At 37.2% G+C, this 24,603-nt stretch overlaps 3 protein-coding genes across 11 annotated transcripts; 2 read left to right on the top strand and 1 right to left on the bottom strand.

Annotated features, from left to right (window-relative positions):
• Positions 1-50: 50 nt before the first annotated feature.
• LOC105152002 (box C/D snoRNA protein 1) lies at positions 51-1,728 on the top strand. The gene is made up of 7 exons (XM_011066020.2): positions 51-160; positions 264-445; positions 522-613; positions 684-862; positions 944-1,138; positions 1,207-1,331; positions 1,417-1,728. Exons 1-7 carry the CDS (start codon positions 141-143, stop codon positions 1,623-1,625), a joined length of 1,002 nt encoding a protein of 333 aa, XP_011064322.1. The 5' UTR covers positions 51-140; the 3' UTR covers positions 1,626-1,728.
• On the bottom strand, positions 1,648-5,317 carry Sec22 (vesicle-trafficking protein SEC22). The gene is made up of 6 exons (XM_011066023.2): positions 5,299-5,317; positions 3,960-4,063; positions 3,394-3,503; positions 2,994-3,154; positions 2,771-2,917; positions 1,648-2,698 (listed from the first exon to the last, which is right to left on the bottom strand). The coding sequence occupies exons 2-6, from the start codon at positions 4,032-4,034 to the stop codon at positions 2,550-2,552; spliced, it is 642 nt and encodes a 213-aa protein (XP_011064325.1). The 5' UTR covers positions 4,035-4,063; positions 5,299-5,317; the 3' UTR covers positions 1,648-2,549.
• On the top strand, positions 4,918-21,793 carry Sec16 (endoplasmic reticulum export factor secretory 16). 9 transcript variants are annotated; one of them, XM_087411730.1, is made up of 18 exons: positions 4,918-5,135; positions 6,014-6,061; positions 6,150-9,709; positions 9,804-9,889; positions 9,989-10,199; positions 11,073-11,176; positions 11,262-11,412; positions 11,484-11,622; positions 11,715-11,979; positions 12,060-12,229; positions 12,310-12,894; positions 12,970-13,422; positions 13,901-13,933; positions 15,817-16,059; positions 16,382-16,757; positions 16,964-17,043; positions 18,416-18,502; positions 19,124-21,793. In XM_087411730.1, exons 2-18 carry the CDS (start codon positions 6,056-6,058, stop codon positions 19,202-19,204), a joined length of 6,630 nt encoding a protein of 2,209 aa, XP_087267856.1. In that variant the 5' UTR covers positions 4,918-5,135; positions 6,014-6,055; the 3' UTR covers positions 19,205-21,793. The 9 variants fall into 9 exon arrangements, 8 of the variants coding, with proteins under 8 accessions (XP_087267856.1, XP_087267861.1, XP_087267859.1 ...); XM_087411735.1 differs by lacking the exon at positions 18,416-18,502 and adding an exon at positions 17,746-17,790; XM_087411733.1 differs by lacking the exon at positions 18,416-18,502 and adding an exon at positions 17,743-17,790.
• Positions 21,794-24,603: the final 2,810 nt, after the last annotated feature.

Below are 24,603 nucleotides of genomic sequence, written 5' to 3'. Positions count from 1 at the left end.
GACGATTGTTATTTAATAATATATTCGCTCTGACGAAAATATGTACAAAACAGCTGTTATCACACATACGCGCAATCTCACACTACACATATAAAATCATATACATAAATGCACTCGCATAGGAGATAAGCAAAAATAAGATGGCAACCATCAAGAACAAGTAAGTATATAGGATTCCCAAGGTATGTAAATGTAAAAACCGATAGAAATTTCTCGCGACACTAATTATCGGATAGCTAATTTATTCCTATCTTTATTTACAGATTGGAGAATTGCGAGGTATGCGGCGCGGCTAAGGCGCGATACACTTGCCCGAAATGTGAGGTTAGAACATGCTCTCTCACATGCGTGAATGTTCATAAGAAGGAGTTAGAATGTGATGGGATCCGGGATCCGACCAAGTTTGTCCCTTTAGCGTTGTTTACCGATTTAGATTTACTAAGCGGTAAGAAAATAGACTCCTTTCTTCATTTAAGTTGCCTGAGACATCTTAAAATTTAAAATAACTTGATATTTTCCAGATTATCGCTTTCTCGAGCAAGTTGGCAGATCAATTGATACAAGGAAGAGAAATCCAGAGATAAAATACACTCGTCAAGCTATTCTACCAGTGGTACGATATTCTCTTTTTTTTGCATATATTTTTTAAAAGTGCCACAAAGTCACAATGTCTTCTTTTATAGCACCTACATAAATTGAGATGCGCAGCGTTCTCTAGAAAAGTGTCATTGTTATATATGCCACAAGTTTTCAGTCGGCATAAGGAAAACACTACGTACCTTAACTGGAAGACCAACGAGCTATTCTGGCATCTAGAATGGATTTTTCCACAAGCTGAAAACATAAAGTACACAATAGACAGGTACATAAATATATGTGTCATTTCTGGAAATTGATAAATAGTTTTTAAAAAGTGAATAATACATTATTATGTTTATTATAGAACTCTAGACACCGTAAGATTATCAACATTGGTGGAACAGATTTTAGATCCAGTCTCTGCAACAGATGAAATTGACATCGAAAAATTGAACACAAAATTACTTTTAGCTGATAAATTACAGTTTTATAGAGCAGCTGGGTTAACTAATATCAAAGTTCTTTTAAAAGCCGAGAAAATAAAGAAGGCACAATTCAAGTAAATGTTTCTTTGTTTTCTAGTTTTATGATTAAAGCACTTAATTAATTATAATCGATTATTTTTAGGTTTTATGACTTGGATCTTACGCTTACGTTGCAAGAAAATTTAGAGAATAAGACTATAGTAGAGTTTCCGACATTGCATGTTGTTATGAAAGATCACTCGAATATGTACGATATTATAGATACTGGTAAATATTATCCATTACTACAACCATTATAATGCTATCAATATGTTGTCATAAATCAGTACATTATATACATATTATTTTCTAGATGAAGAAACGAGTGATGCAGAGTGTACAAGTTATGGAGCAAAGAAAAGATACAACAATAAGAGGTCCGATGATAACAAAAAAGATGAACCAGTAAACTATTTCTTCAATGATTTTTCAGATTCTGATAATGAGAATACGGACAATAAAGTAAAAAAGAAGAAAAGATCGCTTAATATACCAAATTATGAAGAGTTAATAAAAATGTAAAAATTACGTCACATTATAAATATTGACTTATATATGGATATTTTTATTGTAAATACATCATTATAATTTTAATACAGATGAAATACAAACGTAGCAACATTAATGACGTGTATGATCGTCTATAATACATTTTTTTCTTAATTGGTTCCTTTTCCACATATACTAATGATATATATATCCGCACACCACCCAAAAATATAACCGCACTCAAATAATAAATATATCTTTTTAAATTTATACTAACTCGGGACTCTCTTTACAAAAGGACTTTACAAAATGTATGATTCAACAAAAATATGAAAATCCAAATATAAAGAATGATAAGATATGACAATCCAAATGTAAAGAATGATAAATCTTTTATCATGAAAAAATTCATGGTATCTCTACTAAAAAAATTTTTTATTCCAGTTGATATTGTAGAGATAATTTATTTTTCATTGTTACAACAAACTACGAAAATAAATAAATCACACAAATATTTGTTACAATATGTTTTTAAAATGATGGCAAAATGATATTGTACAGTTTTTATATAGAAATTACTAGATCCCTTCACAAGATTATTAGAACGAGTCAATGAAACTTTATAAAAAATTATACCTATTCATTTCTACATAACAAAAAATTTTGTCACCGAGCAATGCTAAAAAATCATTGAATATTTTGTTATATACTATTTTTTTATAAACATAATTTTTACATGGATCGGTTTAAATATATCAATACAATATAATTACATTTTCGCAATTTTTATATCTTGTATGTGAAAGTTTTCATTTTTCACTTCTATAAATATAAACGGATGTTGGAATCACACAAATACTTCGCAATTATGAGAGAGATAAACAAAAATATTCTATCCTTGAAAATGGAATACCTTTGATGTATAATATCGAAGTTTTTTTTATTCGTGTTGTTTAACTAAAGAATGAAGAAATATAACAAAAAGACCAAAAATGCAACAAGACCTGCAACAGCTTTCACGTACATCGATTTGCTGTTTAGATGTCTCGCGTCTTTTTTATACTTTTGTGACAACATAGACAAGTTTTGAGTCTTTGAATCCAATTCTGCAAAATACAAATAATATTTTAGTACATTTCTACATTTCTTTTTACACAAACAGAACAATTCTACATTACCTGAAAGTACAGTACCCCTTTGTAAAACATCGTCAATATTTTGTACCATGATTCTTTGCACATCTTGCAACTGGCTGTTAAGTGTATTCAAATTTCTGCGAGATCTACTGTCCATAAAGATCTTCTTGGCTTTTTGAATGTATGTATCTAAGAAACAAACAATGTAAAGCCAATGCGATATATTCAATAAGACGCGATATATTCACAGTTATCTATAGCGTACCAAATTCAATAAAAGTATAAGGCCTGGTCACTGTATTTACACGTTTTCCGTACTGAGAATGAAACTCTTGTGCTATATCTTCCAGATAACTGTAAGCTATGCGTGTGCTGTAATTCCTTTCGCATAGTACCAGATAACACACCTCATTTTCGATTAAATAACTATAAACAAAGTACAATATACAATTGTTTCAAAATACATAGATCAAACATGCTAAGTACGTGTTTAGATTCTCTACTTGAATAGCCCAATGTATCATTTTGATTTTTTAATTTTTATTACAAAGTTACAAAATCATTTTATTTCACTTTAATAGGGATATTTATTAATTCACAATTAATAAGGACACAATGATATAGTGGGACACTCAGATGGAGAATTCAGTCCAACTATTACTTACTGAAAAAGATACGGTCCAGTTTCGAGGGTACACTTAGTCGGAGATTGTGGACCTAACTTTCTGAATAGCATCTTTGCTTGATTTTGATATTCCACAATATTCTTACCATCCTATGGCACAGAACAGAATATAATTTCCATAAGTTTAATAAAATATAAAATAAAATATATAAAGATACACACATAAATTACATAAATATATATAAACATAAATAAGTCTAATAAAATACAAGTATACAGATGCCAGTCTAAATATTGATTTGCTCCAAAAATTTAAACTTTTCTGCCATTTCCACCAATGTAGATTTACTTGAATCTCTGTTCAATTTATTCTTCGTCTTTCCTAGATATAAAAATTAAAAAAAAAGATGAAAAGTAAGTTGGAGCAAAATTAAAGTTAATTACACTGGTGGAAACAGACAGTACTTTAACAAATAAATTTCATGATTTCTTCTTCCATATTGTCAGTAATAAGACTTCCACGGACGCATCGAGTTAATTGCAGAAGTAAAGTGTGACGGCTAATTGTAAGAAGGAGGTGACGTTTTATCATAGCATACGTCTAACCTGCTCGTTGTCCTGCATGGTGGCCGCCAGTGGCAGGCCGTCTGCCACCCTCGCGATTATCGTGAACAGGACCATCTTATCGAGGATCTATTCACCGATCTCGTCTGGAATGAGCGAGGAGAAGAATTAATCGTACAATCGTCGCGCTGCTTCGCGACTTCAACGTCCGAAGACCATTCGCGCGTAACTGATCGCCGATGTGGCCGCCGCGCGTCCACTCCCGACCCACCACGTCAGTCGATCCTGTCGATCTGCGCGCCGATCGCTCGGCCAACGATCGCTTATCCGCCGAGTGCGAGTGAGCACCGTAACGCTTTGCGTTATCACCGGCAGCCGACGTAAGAGTCGGTGTCGTCGGTGAGCACATCGCGAAGAGATCAAATACACGGATCCCTATTTTTTATTCCTCCACCAAACCGCAAATTCTTTTTCCCGTTTTCGCCAAATATCAAACACATATCCATTCTACTTTAAGTATCAAAAGTGTACCCTAGCTACAGAAAACGGACCTACGACATATACGAGTGCGCGTGCACGCGACGTTCGCGCACTCGTCTCGCGCAGGAAATTTAACTCGCCGCAAGTCGCAAGGAAACGAGTCGAAGCGCGCGTTTTCGAGGTGGATGATTACCCGCTGCTGTCGCGTAATCGTGAGAATTCGATTTTCTACCTGAAGAAATAAAAAGAATTTCCTAATTGAAAAATATACCATTGGTGCCTCGTTCGAATCGACCCGGCGGTCGCCATCTTGCGCGCGCAATCGCCGCGGCGCGACGCTCGGCTTCCGGCCTCGGTTTTTGACGTTCGTCCCGGTTCCGCTCGCGTGGAAAGTTGCCGTGGTCGAACGGAACGGAGAGTCGGGGGAGAGAAAGGATCCGTGACGTGCTCGACCGCGAGTCGTGTTTGCCTCTCTCTCGCGCGTTCTCTCTCTCTCTTTCTCTCTCTTTCTGTAAGTCTATCTTACTTTCTCGCGTACGTTGAAATGTCCGCGTACTCCTAAGATTGAGTGAATTGAGTGTCCGCGCGCGGCTATCGACATCGACCTCGACGAGGACGAGGACGAGGACGTTTGCTCCGTCGTGGGAAGAAACCCGCAGAAGTAACTGGTGGCGACAACGGCCAATAATGCGCATACCAGACGCGTGGAAACGGCAACGCGAGCGACGATAGCTTTAGGTGAGTGAACGCGTATGCAAACGTCGACTCTCCCCGCGTAGTCGAGCGCCGTCGAGCACCGTCGACTCTCACAGCTGGTCACCTGAACCCTACGATCTCGCCTTGTTCTTCGGACGGCGATGGCCAGGAAGGCACCCTGCCACGTCCGCGATTACATAATTACCGAGTTAAACCGAGCGCCTCCGCACTGTCGGGGCTGAGATTCCTCGACTGGTGGGGCTCCTTATCGGATGGCCGAAAGCCCTCCTTTCGCTCGTCTAGATTTACGAAACAATCTTGTTGCGTTTACTTGGGATCGTTTTCTTCGCGCATTCGTTTCTCTTTTCTTCTTTTGACGTGCTGGAGAATCTTCGGAAATCGTCCAGTACCACGAAAACTTGCGGCTAATGACTTATTTGTCATTACATCTGTGTACTAAGACTTGTCAGTGTCGCAATGACAAGCGTTTTCCTCAGATCACGAATGACGTTTGACGTGTTAAATATTAATGTTTTGATGATAAACTTTTCTTCTTCAGGTGGTTACATGAAAAGCGAAAATTATTCTTGATTTATTGCCAATTGTATAAAAGTGACGTATGTATACTGAATATGCATGATAGAATTATATGAAGACATTTTGTCACTCTGAAACTTTTAAGAGTGAATCTCGCTGTGAAGAGAAATTTTATTCTTAAAATTTTATTAATTGAGTTATTTTTGAAAATTGAGTTATTCTTTTTTAAGACTGATTAAATTTTCACTCTTTAGAGTAAGATGCCACTCTAAAGAATTTAGAGAGCATACTTTTGCGATTTCTACTTAATTCTTGCTGTCTTTGTTGAATCTTCATTCGAGATGCCACCGCATGTTCTATTTTATCGTTTATATTTATTACAGATCTCAAAGATTGCTGTAAATCAGGCTGCAAAGTCCTGCAGCATGAATGTAAGTATATTTGGATGCTTTACAAGTCATGAGTTATAGCAACAGAATAAATAATTTAGATATTAAAATAATTTAATTGCAATTATAGAATCCTTATCGAGCTAGACCCGCCAGATCTCGGGTGGATCATTCAGCCACATATGGAATGCACAACCAAAATATGTGGATACCCATGTTTGGGTCTCAATCGGATGTCCCGCCGAATGATACCACCCAGCAATCTCTTGTGAACGAATCAAAACATGCGAGTGATACATGGAAGGATCCCTGGGATTGGAATCTGGACCAACAGTCTGATACCCAGCAGCAGCAATCACCACCGCAGCAACCACCATCACAGCAACAGCATTACATACCCTCGTATCAGAATCAAGGACAGCTGATATCTGGTTCTGTGCAAAACCATTATTACAAAAATCTTAATGGTAATACATCCGATGTACTTAATCAGAACTCCGTATCAGGCAGAAACACTCCTAGGTCGGAGCCTGCTCGTCAGACTGGGTCAAATTACACGGATTCTTTCCCGCCCTACGCGAACTATAATCAAAATCAGCAGTATCCGTTGCCGCCTCGACAGAACAACACGAAATCCAGTTATGAGCATGCTCAATGGCCGAACGAGCATCAATCGTCAAATGCAGCTTATACTCAGCAAAGACTCATGCCGCAACAGAGCCAGAAGGATCAACCACCATTACATCCACCATCGACACACCCACCATCGACACACCCAACATCAACACATCTATCACCGATGGCGACGCATAACAGTTATAACTGGAGTAAAGACGACACAACAAACTTACCATTACAATGTAATTGGCAGAATCATACTGATACTCTAGGTCAAGGGCAGGATCAAAACATGTCGCAGGAAATGCAACAACCAACAGTCGACAATATGGGCAATCAGTGTGCGCAACCATCGCAAATATACAATGCGCCTATCGAGGGGGTCAATAAGGAACATTCCATGAACTGGTCTACCAATGAGCAACAAAGTAACGAAGCGAGTAATAAGTCTAATGTTGTATCGAATCAATGGCATAATCAAAATCGCGAGTCCCATCATCAATCCACGCATTTAATGCAAACAAATAACGTAGATGACACATTTGCTTCTTGGCCACAGTCGGGCAATATCAGTGCCTCGCACGATTGGAGACATTCTAACGTGCAAAACGAATCTGTACATTCTACGCAATGGTTACAGCCATCGAGTGCGGATAACAGTTCGTTCGCGCAGAACGTATCACAAAATAATAACAGCGTTAGGTTTGCTGTGAACGAATGGCAACAAGTGCACATGGCGCCATTCCACTATACTCCAGCATCTACAACTGTACCTACAAGCGTAGAAAATATTGTACATACACCCAATAATAATGAACAAGAGAACGAGAAGCAAGCAGCAGTAGCAGCTTCTATCGCAACTACTGTGTCGCCTCACGATTCAATCAGTCACGCAAAATCGAGCGATATTAAGTCATCAATTGGAGATCATCATAATCTAAACATACTGACTGATGATACACCGAAAAATGATCTTTCTAAAACCATTCTTAGCGAAAAAGATGACCGTTCTTTTGGTTCTACAGCAGCAGAGGAATTAACCAGCAGTTTTGGTCATCTTAATCTTAGTAGCAAACCGGGAAAACACGTGGATCTTTTGGGTGAATCATTAGAGGTACATTCGAGCTCCGTTCTCCAAGAAGAGAGAGCTCAACATCCTCCTAATTTCAACGTTGTGAGTATCCGCAGTTCTGTTCCCGATAATATGCCTGTGCTACCTCCGGATTACGCGTCAAGCGGTATAGAGAATTCTCATTCTGTCGATAGCCAACCAATTGTCGGTCAAGATCCTCTAATATCGAATACATATCAAAGTGGTGCTACTAAAATAGTGGATAGTATCTCGCAAAGCAGTTATGATCAATGGTACAATCAAAATACGTTGGAGAATGCATGGTATGCGAAGGATCACTCACGTCCACCTCCCAAACAGTGGAACACTCCTGAGCAGAGTGTAGAGAACTATGAGAACATCCAACAATCATCCGATTTCATAAATGTCGAGGTTGTTGCGCCTGCAACGTTGAAGGAACGTGATATTTATGGTTCGCGAGATTCTATAAACAAAGAAACGTTGGACAATGATCCCAAACAGAGCACGAGTCCCAAAGAAGCGACGAATATTCGGGATTTCAGGGAGGAGGTGAACAACGTTGAAGTGCTATCGGTGCAGCAACAGCAGCAGCAAACTCGGTCTCATCCACCTTTGACGGAACAAATGCCAGATAACTACGAATTCGCTTCGAATGATAGAAATACATTTTTAGAGACTGGCGAGTTGACGGATTCACATCAGGAACACGAACCAACGCCACCGAGTCAGGATGATGAGAATGATGAAGTGCCTAACGATATTCCCTTCCTGCGCGAAGTACCAGGACAATCGAGTACCATAGATCCACGCAGGAACGATCCTACAGGTCAGGAACATCATGTGCAGACTGGGCAACGTCTGTCCGATCCTAGGAGGAACGATCCATCGGGTCAGGAACAAAGTATACAAGTTAGAAATATACCTGATCGAGCGGAGCGTCGTGACGTTCTTCCGGGGCAAGAGAGAAATGTTCCTTTGTTATTACGAGGTGATACGGATACGCTAGAACGACGGAATGATCCTTCAGGTAGAGAACGCTCTCTTCCACCGCAACAGCCCCTTCCATCGCGGAATGATCCATCAGGTGAAGAGAGATATCAGCTGCAGTCGCAGATAATGATGGAGCCGAGTGAGACTCGTGAAGTGCTCGGCAGGGGCAACGAGCCCGACGAAGTTGCGCAGCAAACAGAGGCGGAACGTAGACAGATACCAGGCGGAGCATCTTCCAACGATACGCAGTTGTCGGACGACAGGACAACAGGTGGTAGAGTTGTTACTGGTTCTCCTCCGGAGGTTCCTCCACCGATGTCCGCGAAGCAGGATCAAGCGAGTGAATCGCGAAATAAACGTGAGGAAGCGGTAGGCGCATCTTTGGAGAGCGAAAGCCAGGGCATCTCCAGCTCCTCGAATCGACGGGATTCCTATGAAGACGAAGAAGATGAGGGATCTCGCAATAGTCGGGACGAAAGTAGGGAGAGACGACGAGAAACAAGTCCTGATCGCCGACGATACGAATATGATCGGAAGAACGCGTATTACGATCGTGAATACGAGGACGATTATTATTACGAACGTCGACGCGCGGGCGATAATGAACGTCAGTATAATGCCCGCGACGACTTCGAACGACGGGATGTTCCGTATCGCGAAGACGAACGTAAGCATCACAGTCGCGATGACTTGGATCGACATGGTAGAGACGATATGGATAGAAGAATCAGGGGAAAAGAGGATCTAGATGAAAGGGACAGTAGGAGAAGACCAGATGATCGCAGAAGAGACAGAGGCGATGACAGAGATCCACGTCGTCGAGATAGAGATCCAAGAGATTATGATGCACGATATTCTAGAGATCCTAGAGATAGAGAATATATGGATCGTGAAAGGAGAAGGGATGATAGACGATCACGAAGATACGAAGATTATGATATTAGAGATCCATATAGAAGAGACTACTACGATGATCCTTATGGAAGAAGGTATATTTATTTATTTATTTATTTATTTAATAATTTATTTATTAATATATTAATTTATTGTATTTTACATTATTTTATATTTACTCTTTCATAGTTCTAGGCCTTCAAGTAGATCTTCTTACAATGATAGAGACCGTGAATACTACATGCGTGCGAGAGACCCTTATTATGCATACAATGGTACGTGTGATGCAATATACAACAATTCTAAATATTAAAAAATAACGTTCTTTTATGTGAAAGTAGTTATTAAATATTTATTCGATTGTGAATGTGCAGGATACAGTGGATATGATTATAGTGCTCATTATGGTAACAATTATTACGCATATCTTGAAAACTTACGTCGAACGAATCCTGCTGCCTATTCCGAGTGGTACCACAAATATTATGCGAATCAACATCAGCAACAGCACATTGCCAGAGGAGTCAGTAATTATCCAGAGGATAGAGCCAGTGTTCATTCTGGCCGTAGCTCCTGCGATGACAGGTATGCTCTGAAATTTTCTTTTTAAAAAATTAAAAAAATTCTTGAACAATCAGTTTTGTTTCTTATTTTAAATTTTATAACATTCATTGTATGTCAGATTTTTTCCAATCCCAAGTGCATGTTTCCGTTCACCCAACAAGACATTGTATATTCCACATTTTGGATATTCCGGATGGGCCGGAAATCTGCGGGAGCGCAGTACGATTTGTCGCAATTTTAATAGGTGAGACCGAGAGTCTTCTCTCGGTTCGAAATGTTTAAGCTAGATTTTTCTAAAATTTAATTTCTCCCAGTATTTTAAAATTTCAATTATGGCAATTTTGGTTAAATATACGTAGCGTGTAGAAAATTTGTATAATTATTTGTAATAATTCATATCAAGCGTATATTATCATAACAATTATTTAATGCAATAAAATATTATACAGTTATGACAATTGTGTATAAAAATATAGTAAAACTTCGTTTATCCTATCGAGAAATAGTTTTGATAACCGTATATAATTCGGATAATAAAAGCTTATTAGCTCTCCCCTCTATTAGTACCTATTAGTTCCGATAATAAAAATTGACTTCGGAAAACTGAAGTCGAATTCTTATTATCCGAACTATGGCGCCATTTCAGATAAGGAGAGTTCAGTTATGAGTTCGTATATAAACAGAGTGCAGACAAACGGAATTCCACATAATAGAATATATGTAGAATTATTTTAAAAAATGCTTAATTTTGCTTATATTTTAAATTCGTTGCAAAATTGAAGTGGAATACGCTTATTTTACACATAATTATATGTCTTCATAATATATTGTTTATATGTTTCATAATTCTTTAAAGATTCTCTATTAAAAGAAAGAATACTGTGTTTATTTCAGGACTACTGGTGATAAACGAACATTGGGTGATATGTCCTTAGAAGATACGATAATTACTTCTGCTCGATTGACACCGACTAAATATTCCACGTCTCATGCATATGGTATAATTTCTGATATTAATTGTATTTGTTTTTTTTATTAATGCTTAATATCATTGAGCTAATTAAAAAAATGATTCTCTCATAGGATGCTTTTCCATTGGATCTTTGATCCATGTTCATCCTAGTTACCCAGCTGATGGTGAAAGAGCTAAAGTGGATATTTTTCGCGTAGATAGCTTACTCTCGCATGATCCCGTTGCACGCGATTTACGATTATATCCAGGACCTCTAATTAAGTAAGTAAAATCATATAAAAGTAAGTAAATTCAATACAAGTAATATATATAATGATGACTTTGTTATACAGTGGTGTAACGCATAAGAAGACTATTATAGAATATTGCGAAAATAAAATTAAAAAAGCAGTGATAAATGAAGAAATGATCGATCGCGCTTCATACATCTTGCTATACGAACTGATGATTATGTTAATTCAACAAAATGGAGTAAGTTTTTCTTCATTAAAAAAATAGTTTAAAACACTCAAATTAATTAATATCGTTCAAATTAATTAATATCGTTTAAATTCGCTATTCAGAACGTTGTTGGCGTCGATATTGCTGGACTCTTATTGCGTAATAAGGATGCTTATCCTTACGATGCGAATAAGTTCAGATCTCAAGATATAGGACGCAGAGAATCGCAAATATCGCAACGTTCTGGAGCAACGGGCAGCGACGGAAGTACCCAGGACATTTCAGCATTATCCGAGAAAACTGAAACCAAGCAACGAAAAACCGTAGAACAAGTAACAGATGAATTCAGAGATACGTTACTCTATGGACGGGTTCAAGAAGCATTAGGTATATAAAAAAGGCTTAATTTTTTTCTCGTTAAACGTTATAAATGTTACTAATTTTTACTTTTTATTTACCTATAACAGAGTACGCAATGAACGAAGGACTTTGGGGCCACGCTCTCTTCCTGGCTAGTAAACTGGATAAACGCACGCACGCTTCTGTAATGACTCGTTTTGCAAACAGTCTGCCATCACACGATCCACTGCAGACCTTGTATCAACTGCATTCTGGTCGTATACCTGCTATAGTTACGGTAAAAATTATGACTTTGTTTTGTAATAAAATTATTCACGCTTTTTCGTCATGATACTAATTATTTCTTTTTTTCTACAGTGCGTCGCGGATCCGCGCTGGGACGATTGGCGGCCTCATCTAGCTATGATTATATCTAATACCTCGACCAATCCAGAAGTTAATCGCCGATCAATAACGACTCTCGGGGATACATTATTCGCGAGGGGCGACATCCATGCCGCACATTTTTGTTACATACTCGCGCAAATTGATTTCGGCGCTTACGGAACTAATGGAGTTAAACTCGTGTTAATCGGCGCTAATCACAACAAGTCGTATTCTGAATTCTTTACCATGGAAGCTGTCATGTTAACAGAAATTTATGAATACGCTCGGAACCTTAGCGATCCGCATTTCACATTAGTAGATCTTCAAACATTCAAATTTGATCTAACTGTAAAGATGGTGGATTGTGGATTAATAGAAAAAGCTTTATTGTATATCGAACAGATTGCAATAAATATCGCAAACGATCCATTGAAATACAAGAAATCCTTCATCAAAGCGGTTCATATATTAGGCGATCGAATCAAGTATCACGATCCAGTCTATAAGGATGCTATCGAAGATGCTGCGAATGTTACGTGGCTTAACAGATTAGCGGAGATAGTTGGAAAATATCAGGTTAGTATGATTCTTTTACGACAAATGATATTTAATTTTACGTTAATGCAAATATTAAATAGAATTCTGTTATAGGATGAACAGGTTGTCGAAGATGAAACATATGGTTCTCGTACTATAGAAAATCAGGAAATTCATGAAGTAAAACATCAGCAACAGCAATCTTCGCAACTACCATTATCATCACAACAACAATGGAACACTATCCAACCCGATTACAATGACGGGCCTACGTCGATGATGGAAATTAACACGAATGAAATGCAATCAGATTGGCAACCATTATCTTTGCCCACGAACATTCAAGATACATACGATCCGAATGCGCAATATATGAGAAACGTAGACGAATCTGTTCAATATCAGCAGTCGCAACAACAGGATTATTGGAACCAGCAGTCATATTATCAAAATAATTATGGAAGAAACGAATCTATACAGTCTAATTGGCAGCAACAGTCTGCACCAGGCTTAACTGATCAGACTGAAGTAACTAATTCGCAACAACAAGACAAATGGAACTATGAGGTATATTAAAAAGTAGCTATTGTATTTATTACACCATCTTTGAATACAAAAATTTAATCATTACGCGTCTCTTCCTCATAATATATATCATCTTCACATTCTCATATAATTTATATAATTTTTGTATCACTTTCATATTTTCATCTTTTCATGAATATCGAATTTTTTACAAAAATGATATATCTCAATTTTGTTCATAATTTTTTACATTATTTGCCATAAAGTATTGCGATTAACTATAGACTTATATAATAGATTGTACGCTTCCATTGGAAATGTGAAGACAACATTAGTAACATAGGGCAATATTTGATTAGATGCTCTGTCACATAATGCGCAATTAAACAAAGAAAGTATATTCAATAACTATTGCTTTTTCTTACTATTGTTGTCCTCACGTCTCCAATGGAAACGTACAGTCTAATATATAAGTCTATACAATTAACACTTGTTTTCTTTAATGCTTGCTCACCGACAGACGGAAAGAGAAGACAAAACACCCACACCTGAAGTAAGTAATTGCGGACTTACCTCGGATAATATTCTCGATCTTGAAAGATTACCAAATGTTGCCGATACTAATTTGTTACGCCGTCGAAATGTGTCTGTAAAATCAAATCCGTATATCGCCTCTGCATTTGATGATAATACTCCTGGTCATGTATCTACATTCTTTAATCTGTCTAATGATAATCTCGATATGAAAGTTCCAAATTCTCGTAAGAAATATCCCAAATTGACTATGAGCTATCCAAAAATTTTACCAAACAAAGTACACCCAAAAGATAGAAAACCGAGACGTGTCGATCCTATATTTTCGAAACCACCGTGCTCGCAACCACCGGTATTCCTAAAATGTAAGATTAAGAAAAAGAATCCGTCCGAGGATAAAGAAGAAACGGCGCCAGACAGATCAGATAAGGGAAATTTATCCGTGTCTCAAACTACAGATCTAGACATTCAATTTAGCAAATTGAAACTCGAGTCTCTTTTAGCGCCGGACTTATCTTTCGGAACCAAAGAGAGTCACGTTACTTTCAGTAACGAAGCACAAACCTTAAAACAATATTGTAATTTCGAGGAGAAGAAAGTTATGAGAGTTGCACCGCATATTCGTAGAAAGGATGTTATTTGCGATACGGTAGACGCGTGGTCGTATGATAGTACCGGGCAAAATATTTCCGAATCGTCCAGATATAAGCCACTAGTTTTTGGTGGCACATATCCGATTGATTTACCTCTTAGATTTAGAAATAATAATCATCTAATCGATGATACTTCTGCTAAGAATAGTACGTCTTTAACTTATGACATTGATATGCCCACAAAATGCGACTAAAAAATAATCTGTAAGCGTATAGAATTGTGGCCAAGTTTTTCTGTACATGTAAACACAGAGATAAGATGTAATAGTAATTCTATATTGATAGATAATTGGATTTTCTTCAAGTATTAACAAAAAAAATTTTTTTTAATCTGGCAATACATAATTTTTATAGTACAATAAATAATATTTTTAAATATTTAAAAAAATTATTGAAAATCAGAATTATCAATTTATATACATGATTGTGTTTATATATTATTATCTCAAAAGTCAAATTTTTACATGTTACATAAAAAATATTCAAATACTAATGAGGAAAGAATCCATATGCTGTGATGAAATAGAGATATAAAGAATCCTGTTTTGTGTCATTAATTAATATTATGTAATTTTTCAAAGTTCTAATATTTTAAGCGTTGTTTAAATGTATATATATATATATATATATATATATATCTATTGTTACTGTTGGCATCAAACGTATAATAAAGTTTTGTCATATAATGCATTGCCTTGAACTTCTTAAGATTATAAATACAATTGATTATTATATAAAGATGTAGGTTATTGTATATATAGATATCGAAGATTTTAAACTTAGGGGCCATGTAATGTTCATTAAAATTATTAAAAAATAGTTATGTGGAATAGTTAATGTGGATTTAAAAAATTGATCTCGTCATAAAATTAAAAATTATTTCCACAGTTAATACTTACCAACATGTCCTCTAAGTTCTAAATCCTTTTTCTAATAATTTATCTGCATCTTTTGCGTTTATCTAAGATTTTTAATATGATTTTGTTCTTAATATCTTTCTGATTGTACATTTTGAACGTTCCAACATTCCAACATAGAGCGACATCATTCCTAAAATAAATCTGGTAAGCAAAGTTTCTCATTTTTTACTGTAATACATTTGTGAGTATCGCATATTTTTTAAGTGTTTTGTAGAGTGCGATCAAAACTTTTAATTAGCATGTGATAGGCGAACTCGCATCGTTACAGTAAATAGTGATAAACTTTGCTGGAACAAGCTTGCGATGATCAATCGTATATTTTATTTCAGCCTGCGCCAACAATTTCTATGACACCGTCAACGGGTAAACAATATGATCCATTGGAAGAATTAGATGCGCTTGAGACACCACGACAAACTGCTAAATCTGCGGCGGACACGAAGAAAATAACCGAAAAAACGGCTGAAAAGAAACCTTCCAACAGTGGTGGCTCCTGGTTCGGTGGTTTATTCAGTAAACTTGCGCCCAAGCCGAAAAATCAAATGATATTGCCGGACGATAGCAACCCAACGGTAAGAATTTGCCACTGCTTTGTATTTTCCTCCAGTTCATTAAAAAATTACGATGGACGGTTTTATGTTTTATGTCGTTAAGGGCTTGCGCGGATACTTTTGGTAATAGAATGCTACTTATGGTTACAACAATGCTTATAAGATGGACGATAAACAGGCCAGTATAATGCCAAGGTTTATTGAGTAACTGTTGATTAACAAGTTGCTATTAAACTCCTCTAATTTGTTAGCTAGATTTTTTCCTAACATACGAATGTCAAACAGTGGAGAAAAAGTTGTTAGTGAAATCTTGTAATCAATTCTGTCGTCTTTTGTATTACAGATTGTATGGGATCCAGTCGCGAAGAAGTGGATGAACAAGGATGAGGATGGCGACAGCGGTATCACGGCATTGGCCCCACCGCCGAAAACAGCCGACATGAGTTTCCAAGCACCGATAGTGGAGCGCGTTCCACAGCCATCTTTACCAAGTGCACACAACGAGGATATATCAGCGGCGGATATTTCGAAATTGCCTACTGGTAGTAATATGTACAAACTGCAAAGGGGTAGGAGTATGCGTGCTAACTACGTAGACATAATGAATCCGAGTGGAAAATCCAAAAGTAGCGCGGCATCGTCTAATGTGGCCACCCCCATGACGTCTCCACTCGTACCTATAGCTACTTCATCCCCGCAGGTGTTGGTACCCGCGCCAAGTAAGTCGAATTTCTAAACTTTAATTCTCTTCGATTTTATTCATGTAAATTTGAATCTCAGCTTGTTTTTCTCATTTGAAAATATAATATTTAGAGACAGCGAAAAATTGAATGAATAAAATACTTGAGAATTGAAAAATCTAACATGAGAGTTGAAACATTGAAAAACAATTTGTCCAAAAGTAATGTTGCCTTTATTATGATAGTTAATGATCCAACCGCTCCTGTGGATTTCCTGACTCCTGCAGCAACACCGCCGTCTGGAAACATCGCGGAAAATACCCCAGTAAGTGCCACGTAATACACACTTGTGTGGTTTCACGAATATTGAACTATAAATATATTATCGACACCAAACTATATATTTATAATGCAACTACACACACACACACACACACACGCACATCTGTGTGTCTCCTATTATTAAACCTTACATTACACAATACATTTGTTGTCCCTTGCGTTGTGGCTGCAGTTTTCTGATATGCAGCTTAGCATTTGTTTCAGCGTGTTTCTGAAACCATAACGTTCCATAACGAATTTTTTCTATACGTTCTCTACACAATCATTGTGATATGAACAATCTGTACACTCATTCCCCTAGTTTTGCAAATCGTGTATTTTTCTCAAAAGTATTTTTTCATGATATCTTTGAATTGATCGTATTTATTAATCTATATATATAGCAATTATATGTTCACTGGCGATCAATCAGTAGAAATTTTTCACGAAATGTTTATGGACTAGACTGCTCCAGCACTATGCCAGTTTCTCCTACCCTCCCCCCCCCCTATTTAACCGGAAGAAATAATCGCTAAAACAATCAATGTTATTAATAGCATTAATTAAAATACACTTTTATTGCTTCCTACATTTCATTTTAATGACAGTGATACTCAATTAGATCTCTCCACTTTGCTACAGATTCTTTCTTTTATATACCTGTGTTTAATCTTACCTTTCTTTTTGTGTTTCTTTATGCAAGCAGTCGGGGAAGCAGAATGATGTAGCCAAATAATAATTATTGCTCATAGTAAGGACATTCATTTTATTAATTTTTACATATCATTTGATGTTTTACGCACACGCTTTCTTCTTACCCACCGCTTCATGGAAATGTACATATACCTATGTAGCTTTCTTGCATAAGAAAAGGAAGGCTGTATTGCATTTCATAATTAAAGCTGATTATTAACATCTTATATAGCCACCAATGAATTTAATATCGCTTTGCATGTTTATGTTCTTAACATTATTAGCAATAGAATGAGCGTACCTTCCTTGTGATTATGAATAGTTTTATGTAATGCACATCCTTTGTAAAAAAAAATCCAATAATCATCTGTGTACTTACCAAAGCATGAAAGTGTTCCTTTCTACTTTTTGCTGAAATACAGCAGTTACGCTGTAATACACGAGAACATAAATACCGTAATACTAATTTTCACGTTGTGATGTGAGAGAGAGCCTTACGCTTTATTAAATAAGTTTGTTGAAACGCTATTTTTTTAGCTATGTCTGCGAGTTAAGTGCAACGTGTAATCGTGCATAAATTGGTATTACACTCGTAAACATAGAAAATAAGACTAGCTAATCACAAGCGACGTAGCGAATATCTGTTAGTGAGACAACGTTATTGTATTGTGTATGGTATATAGCTCTCTCGCTGGAGCTCGACCAGCTCGTTATCACGAGAGGTGCAGAGCTACACAATGAGGGATCCGCGGCTCCTTCAACGGAACAAGGTAATCCAATGGCATTAACTTCTCCCGCATTTCCAAGGTGATCACTTTCCAAAATATTACTACGAAACATACTATGGTACGAGGGATTATGCTAGTACGATTTTTTTGTCTTCTAATCAGTTTGTCCATGTGTCAAGCAAGATTCTTATTATGACTTAACGCTACTTACTAAACTAGCTTACGCTTATCAATCATCATCAATCACTACTTTCATGAGATCTTTAATCGTAGAATCGTGGGAAAACTTGGTAAAGGATTTTAGATGCAGGTTTTGTAAAATAACTTTACACGTTATTCGGTTACTTTTACTTTTGTTATTTGTTAAGATATATATATATATACATGTATATGTGTATAACTGTTTCAGTTTATGTCTTATCTTTTTGCGCACTGTAAATTACAATTGCGCGGTCACATATTTTTAACGAAGGATAAGGATTTAAAAAAGTATATGTTCCCTTACTGCTTACATACAAACTATAATTAATACGAATAATTATAAAATAAAAAATTGCGCAAGCTCGAAAATCGGAGGACTTACTTTCATCTCTAGTATGTTATTATATAAAACTATTAACTTGTTATTAATTTTATGTACTTTAAGCCAAGGACATTTTTTAGGGACCAATGATGTTCAACCCGAGTGACATGAAGGATCGTTCGGTGAAGAACATGCCACCTAGCAGATATCATCCACGATAATTTTTTTGCAACAGCTCATGAGAATAATTTGTTATTTAAATTAGGAAGTTTCTTATATAATTGCAGTTGTATTTAATGTGAATATCTGTTCTTGTACAGAAAAATCGTGACAACAATAGTATATTTTTAGAGTGATGCACGGTGCATACAGTCTCTTTCGAAAGGGTGTATACGACGTAAGAATCCAGAAGATACGCGTCTTTTTATACGCACTTCACATATTCGAATTGTCTAGTTTAATTTTTACATTTGAAATTTTGTTCGAGTTTGTTATATTTATCATATCGAATTAAATATTACATTAAAATTTATTTAGAACAAGATTCCCACGCGGAATATAGGAAATAGAGAAGATAATTTAGCAATTGCAATAGGCGTAGATAAATTGTATCCGAGCACGTATAATGATTTGTAAACTTAAAGTTTCCATTGTACACTTTTCAATTGAAAGAATACGCTCCTTTCAGATTAATTCTCACGGAATGTTATTTCGTGTGCAGTGTAATGAATTTCTTTGAAAGTTACGCACCGATTTCCGTTTTAATTAAATACGTATTTCCATCAGATGATTACTTATGCATTTGCTAATAGTTAATCATCGTTTTGGAAGTGTGCGAGTGCATTCCCGTTACTATGTTCGTTTAGCTTGTAAGTAAATTGTCATCGGTACCGGACTCGATATTACGCGAAGATTCAAGTTCTGCGAACTCGAATTATGTGAGTGAGATGTAAAGTTAATATTTTTACGTGCAACCTGTAATCGGAGATCTATCTAAGTTAAAATTATAAATAATCTCGCTTCGAAGTGTCTTGTAAATGTGTGACGATAGAGAGAGGATTGTATGCTGAGATTATATAGTTTAACTATATCGCAGAATTTGTTACAACACGGCCTCAGTATGTGCTGTAATTCTAAGTCTGATTTTATATGTACGGAAGAGAAGAGAATATTGTAGTGCCGATAAATACGAGATGTTAGGGATATGAGAATTTTATCGAGGGAAACGGGGGGAAATAGCGCATTAAGTGTATGATATGTAGGAATACCGTTGTTAGACGTCGGGCTTATAATATTACGAGATAACATTGATACACCAATAAATACGCAACTGCCATCAACGTACAGATAATGTGAAATGAATAACGAGTTTGTATTGCGTTTCCACTGGTTCAATCGCGTTAGATTTGTAAGATAACGTTGGCGTCTATCTTCGCGAGGAATTTGATAGTTGCAAGTATTGATAAGGGACAGTAAAGGATCCTAGCAAAGAATAGGCCGACGGTTTTGGTGTACGTTGAAATGTCTCTATCGGAAAATAAATGTCCTGGGAGATATATATTTTTCGGTGAAGAATGAGTACCTTTGCAAGTAAAGGCTTTTTACTGGCTCAATCTATCGTCGCCTTGCGCTTCGTCCTATATGGATACTGTTGATCGTTCAATTTTAGAATCTTTTGTTGAAAATATTATCGATTATGACGGTTTTCGTCTCGATTTTTCTCGCTGATAAATGTCCCGTAATATTGTCAAGTAAGATTGAGAAATTCTCCATAGAGTATTTCGGAAACGATAGCAAATTTCTGACGCATAGATATCCATTGACCACAAATAGAAGGGATTGGTTCTAAGGATAATTTTTGTAAATTGTGACACTCGTAATACATTTTATATCTGTGACATACGAATTAGGTATATCTTAGATGCATATATTATAATATATTATGATATTATAATATATATATTACAACACACATGTTGATAAAGTTGCAGAGATGCCGCGTGTAAGTTTTATATATATATATATGTATACGTGAACTCTAGATTTGTACATATTCTAAATGTAGCTTTCGTAAACTTGTCCTATCGCAATTGTTTATATATAGAGAATTCGCGCTTGTTTTTTAAATACCGAGACATAGAAATGGATCCCGTGCTATACCTTCGCCGAAATGTAACCAGAGTTCTATTTGTGGTGAATGACAGCTTATTGCGACCAACATCATCGTTAGTCATACAGTTGATCGACGATAAACTTTCGTCGAGAAATCTATGCAGTCGTTACAGCTGAAATATGCACGTTTCTAATCCTTACACATGAGCTTTAAGTTGAGAATTCGAGTGGCGATGCAGAATGTGCAATTAAACTATCGTCTCTTTTTCTTATTATTTACCATCGTTCGTTCGCAACAAAACAACTCGAAAAATATTAATGTAAAATGCGAATGCGGTTGGCTCTCGCTCGAGATAGAGCTCAAAACGGTGATATGTCGCAGTGGGACGGCGAGCGAGAAAAAAAGAAGATTTTAAGATTAGCGTTAAAGTTGAACAGAAGTATTAATCGAGCTGTAATTGTAATGTATGTATAGGCCGGTTTATGGAGCGACGCGATTTCGTCTTTGATGTAACATATTGCTATATACTGTTCACGCATTCTGAAATTCCAAGTTGATGTACGTTTATGGAGAATAAAATTGCGGATTACAATGATAATAACAATAGTGATAATCTATACCGTATATTATTAATATTAGGATTCATTGTCATAATTATAACTATTGATATTATAATAAAGAATAATACAAATTAAAAGATTATTACATCAATGATTACTTAGCAACTATGGGACGGGAATGCGGAGGGAGGGGAGGGGGAGGGGGGGAGATTAAACAATCGGAGACGCCGTTGTATTTTTCGATCCTTTTATTAAGTTTATCATAATGCTTCGAATCGATACAATGATTTCTGTGGTATACTGTCGTCTTTCGGGCCACAACGTCGACGATCGTCTCTCCCGCGCACGAACGTATGTGCCTCTGAGATCATCATACACGAAAAATGCGTATACGAAATCGGCGACCAGCGGACGCCGCGCGGTGTATTTCCGGTGTGTAATATGCGAAGTGAGTAGGCGCGCTCTCGCGTTGTCGAAACACGAAGAAATCAATCCAAAAATATCGTCGTCTCTGTGGGCGCGACACCGGGGGATCATCGGGCAAATTGGTCGAGTCGGGCAGACGGCGGGACGAGGGGAGGGGAGGGGAGGGAAGAGGGGGAGATGTGAAGGAGCGAATTACAGAGAGGGGTGATACGGCTGTTCTTTAAGCGACGACAGTTAACGCCGTGACACCGATGACACTTCGAGAGGCGAAAAAAAAGAAAAGAAAGAAAAAAGGGGGAGGGGAGGGGGAAAAGACAGTTAAATGCAGTTTAACAATCAGCGTTCTTATCAGCGTGCACGTCGAACGTGTACGGCCGTCTCTCGTTATTTCTACATCTTCTGCCTCCTTTTTTTCCTCTCTCTCTCTCTCTCTCTCTCTCTCTCTCTCTCTCTCTCACTCTCCGCTATCGCGTGTAGACGGAAGTCGGAGAGGGTGATGGGGATGGCGGGCGAAGGAGAAACGGAGAGACCTGGGACGTCGAGGGTGGAGAAGGATGAGGAGGATAAGGGGAGAGGAAGAGAAGAGCGCACGAAGGATATAAATATATAATAATATCTTATACCGCGCGTATTTTCGTAAAGTACGCTAAACCTTATTCCTTTCTCGTCAATCTCACTCGCGCGCACGCACGCACACACACTCTCTCTCTCTCTCTCTCTCTCTTTCTCTCTAGCTCTCTCGCACGTCGCGTCGGTATTATCGATCTGTATTTCTTTTTTTCCTTTTCTTCGTTTTGTTATCGTTTCATTTATTAAATGTAGAGTAGAGCCTATAAAGGGACGCCCGGAGGTGCACTCACAGCGAACCCCGGGCGCGCTTTTTTTTTTTTTCTCGTATACTAGCTGTGCCGGAACGCACTTGTACTGGTCGCACGATCGGCGAAGGATTCGGCTAAAGATGACCATGGTCGTCGAGACCGAGATCGTTATACAATGTTTTAAACGTTGCGTGTTTAAAAAGATCAACAGCGAAATATACGTCTCTCTCGAAAACGAGCGAGTCAAGATCGTCAGATCCCAGATTGGACCCAGCATTGTGCATGAATGAACGCGAATGAACACGAGCGAATTCTAGTTCTACTTCAAGGAACACGTTAGGTCTTTTATCATTAGGGCAGAGCACGAATTCTTGCATAACGCATAAGGTACAAGAAAATCAATCCCAACCGGAGTCTCTTATTTCATGGAAAAGAAGATGAAGGGCTTTGATTGGTTCATTTTCTTATGCATTATGCAAGAAAACTGTCCCCTCGTTCTTAGGTTGAAGAAAAAAAAAAGATTGTTACGCTCGTTCGTGTTCGTTGCAAACGTTCGCTCGCAATCGTTCGTTCTTGCTAGCCTGAATCATCTGGATCCACACGATGAACATATGCGAGTTGCACAATAATCCGTATTTTATCGCTAAAGATTTAACGCTCATCCGGACAGGGTTCGATTGAAATAAGGACGAAGGTGAATCAATAAAAGAACGAGAAGAGAACTGTAATCGGCAGCCAATCTTTAGCCGAGCGATTCGCTCGCGACATATTATTTAACAACAGAGTTTAACCACCTAATCGCTCGGAGGATACTCGTAACTCCTCATCTTCGCCTCGGCTTTGTTTATACAGTGAATAGGATATAAAGATCCTTTTTTTTTTCCTCGTTTTTACCTACATGCTAGGCAATAAGTGATCCAAATTTGCAATTCATTACGATAATTAAATCGATGAACGATAAACGGAAAGAAAGAAGGCAAAAAATTCCAAGGTGTGAATCGTTTGAAAAAAAAAAAAAATGAAAAAAACATACATCTGTCTTTTTTTTTCTGTCTCGAGTCGACGATAAACTTTAATAACCCATAGATACTTATTATCATCATAATGATACAATTACAGTTTGCGATTATCACAATGCGAGAACCGCCAATAATAATAGTAATAATAATAATAATATCAATGATAATAATAATGGCAATAATATAATAATTAAAAATAAACTAGTTAATAACTAATAATAATAATAATCTTCGCCATACTAATTACCATCGTCATTACAATGATTCATTTAGCCGTTATGGTTGCCTATATACTATCCTCTTTTATATATACTTCTATATATATAGCTACAATATATAATATTTTCGTGTTGAAAAATCGTATACATTAGTGTTGTGTCGCAGGACCATTGCTTCTCTCTCTCTCTCTCTCTCTCTCTCGCTCTCTCTCTCTCTTTCTCGTTCATTCTCGCACCTTTATTTCTCTCAATGCGTCTGCCATGTATCATTCCGCGTTCCGCTATATATCTTTCTTTTGCTGTTGATGGATCGCAGATGAGAAGGGTAAGAAGGGGGGGGGAAAAACACTGTCGTCGATGGCTGGAAGCATTCGTGTCAATATAAAGTCTCCAAGTCAAAAATTCAGAGAGAATTGCAGATCGCGGAATACTGCGGACTAATCCGGAGCGAATCGCAAATTCCCTT

The sequence above is a fragment of the Acromyrmex echinatior genome, chromosome 12 (genome assembly GCF_024713525.1).
Source record: "Acromyrmex echinatior isolate Ae372 chromosome 12, ASM2471352v2, whole genome shotgun sequence".
Lineage (NCBI taxonomy): Eukaryota > Metazoa > Arthropoda > Insecta > Hymenoptera > Formicidae > Acromyrmex > Acromyrmex echinatior.
The sequence above is the reverse complement of the archived record's forward strand: the minus strand, read 5'-3'. Positions and strand labels throughout refer to the sequence as shown.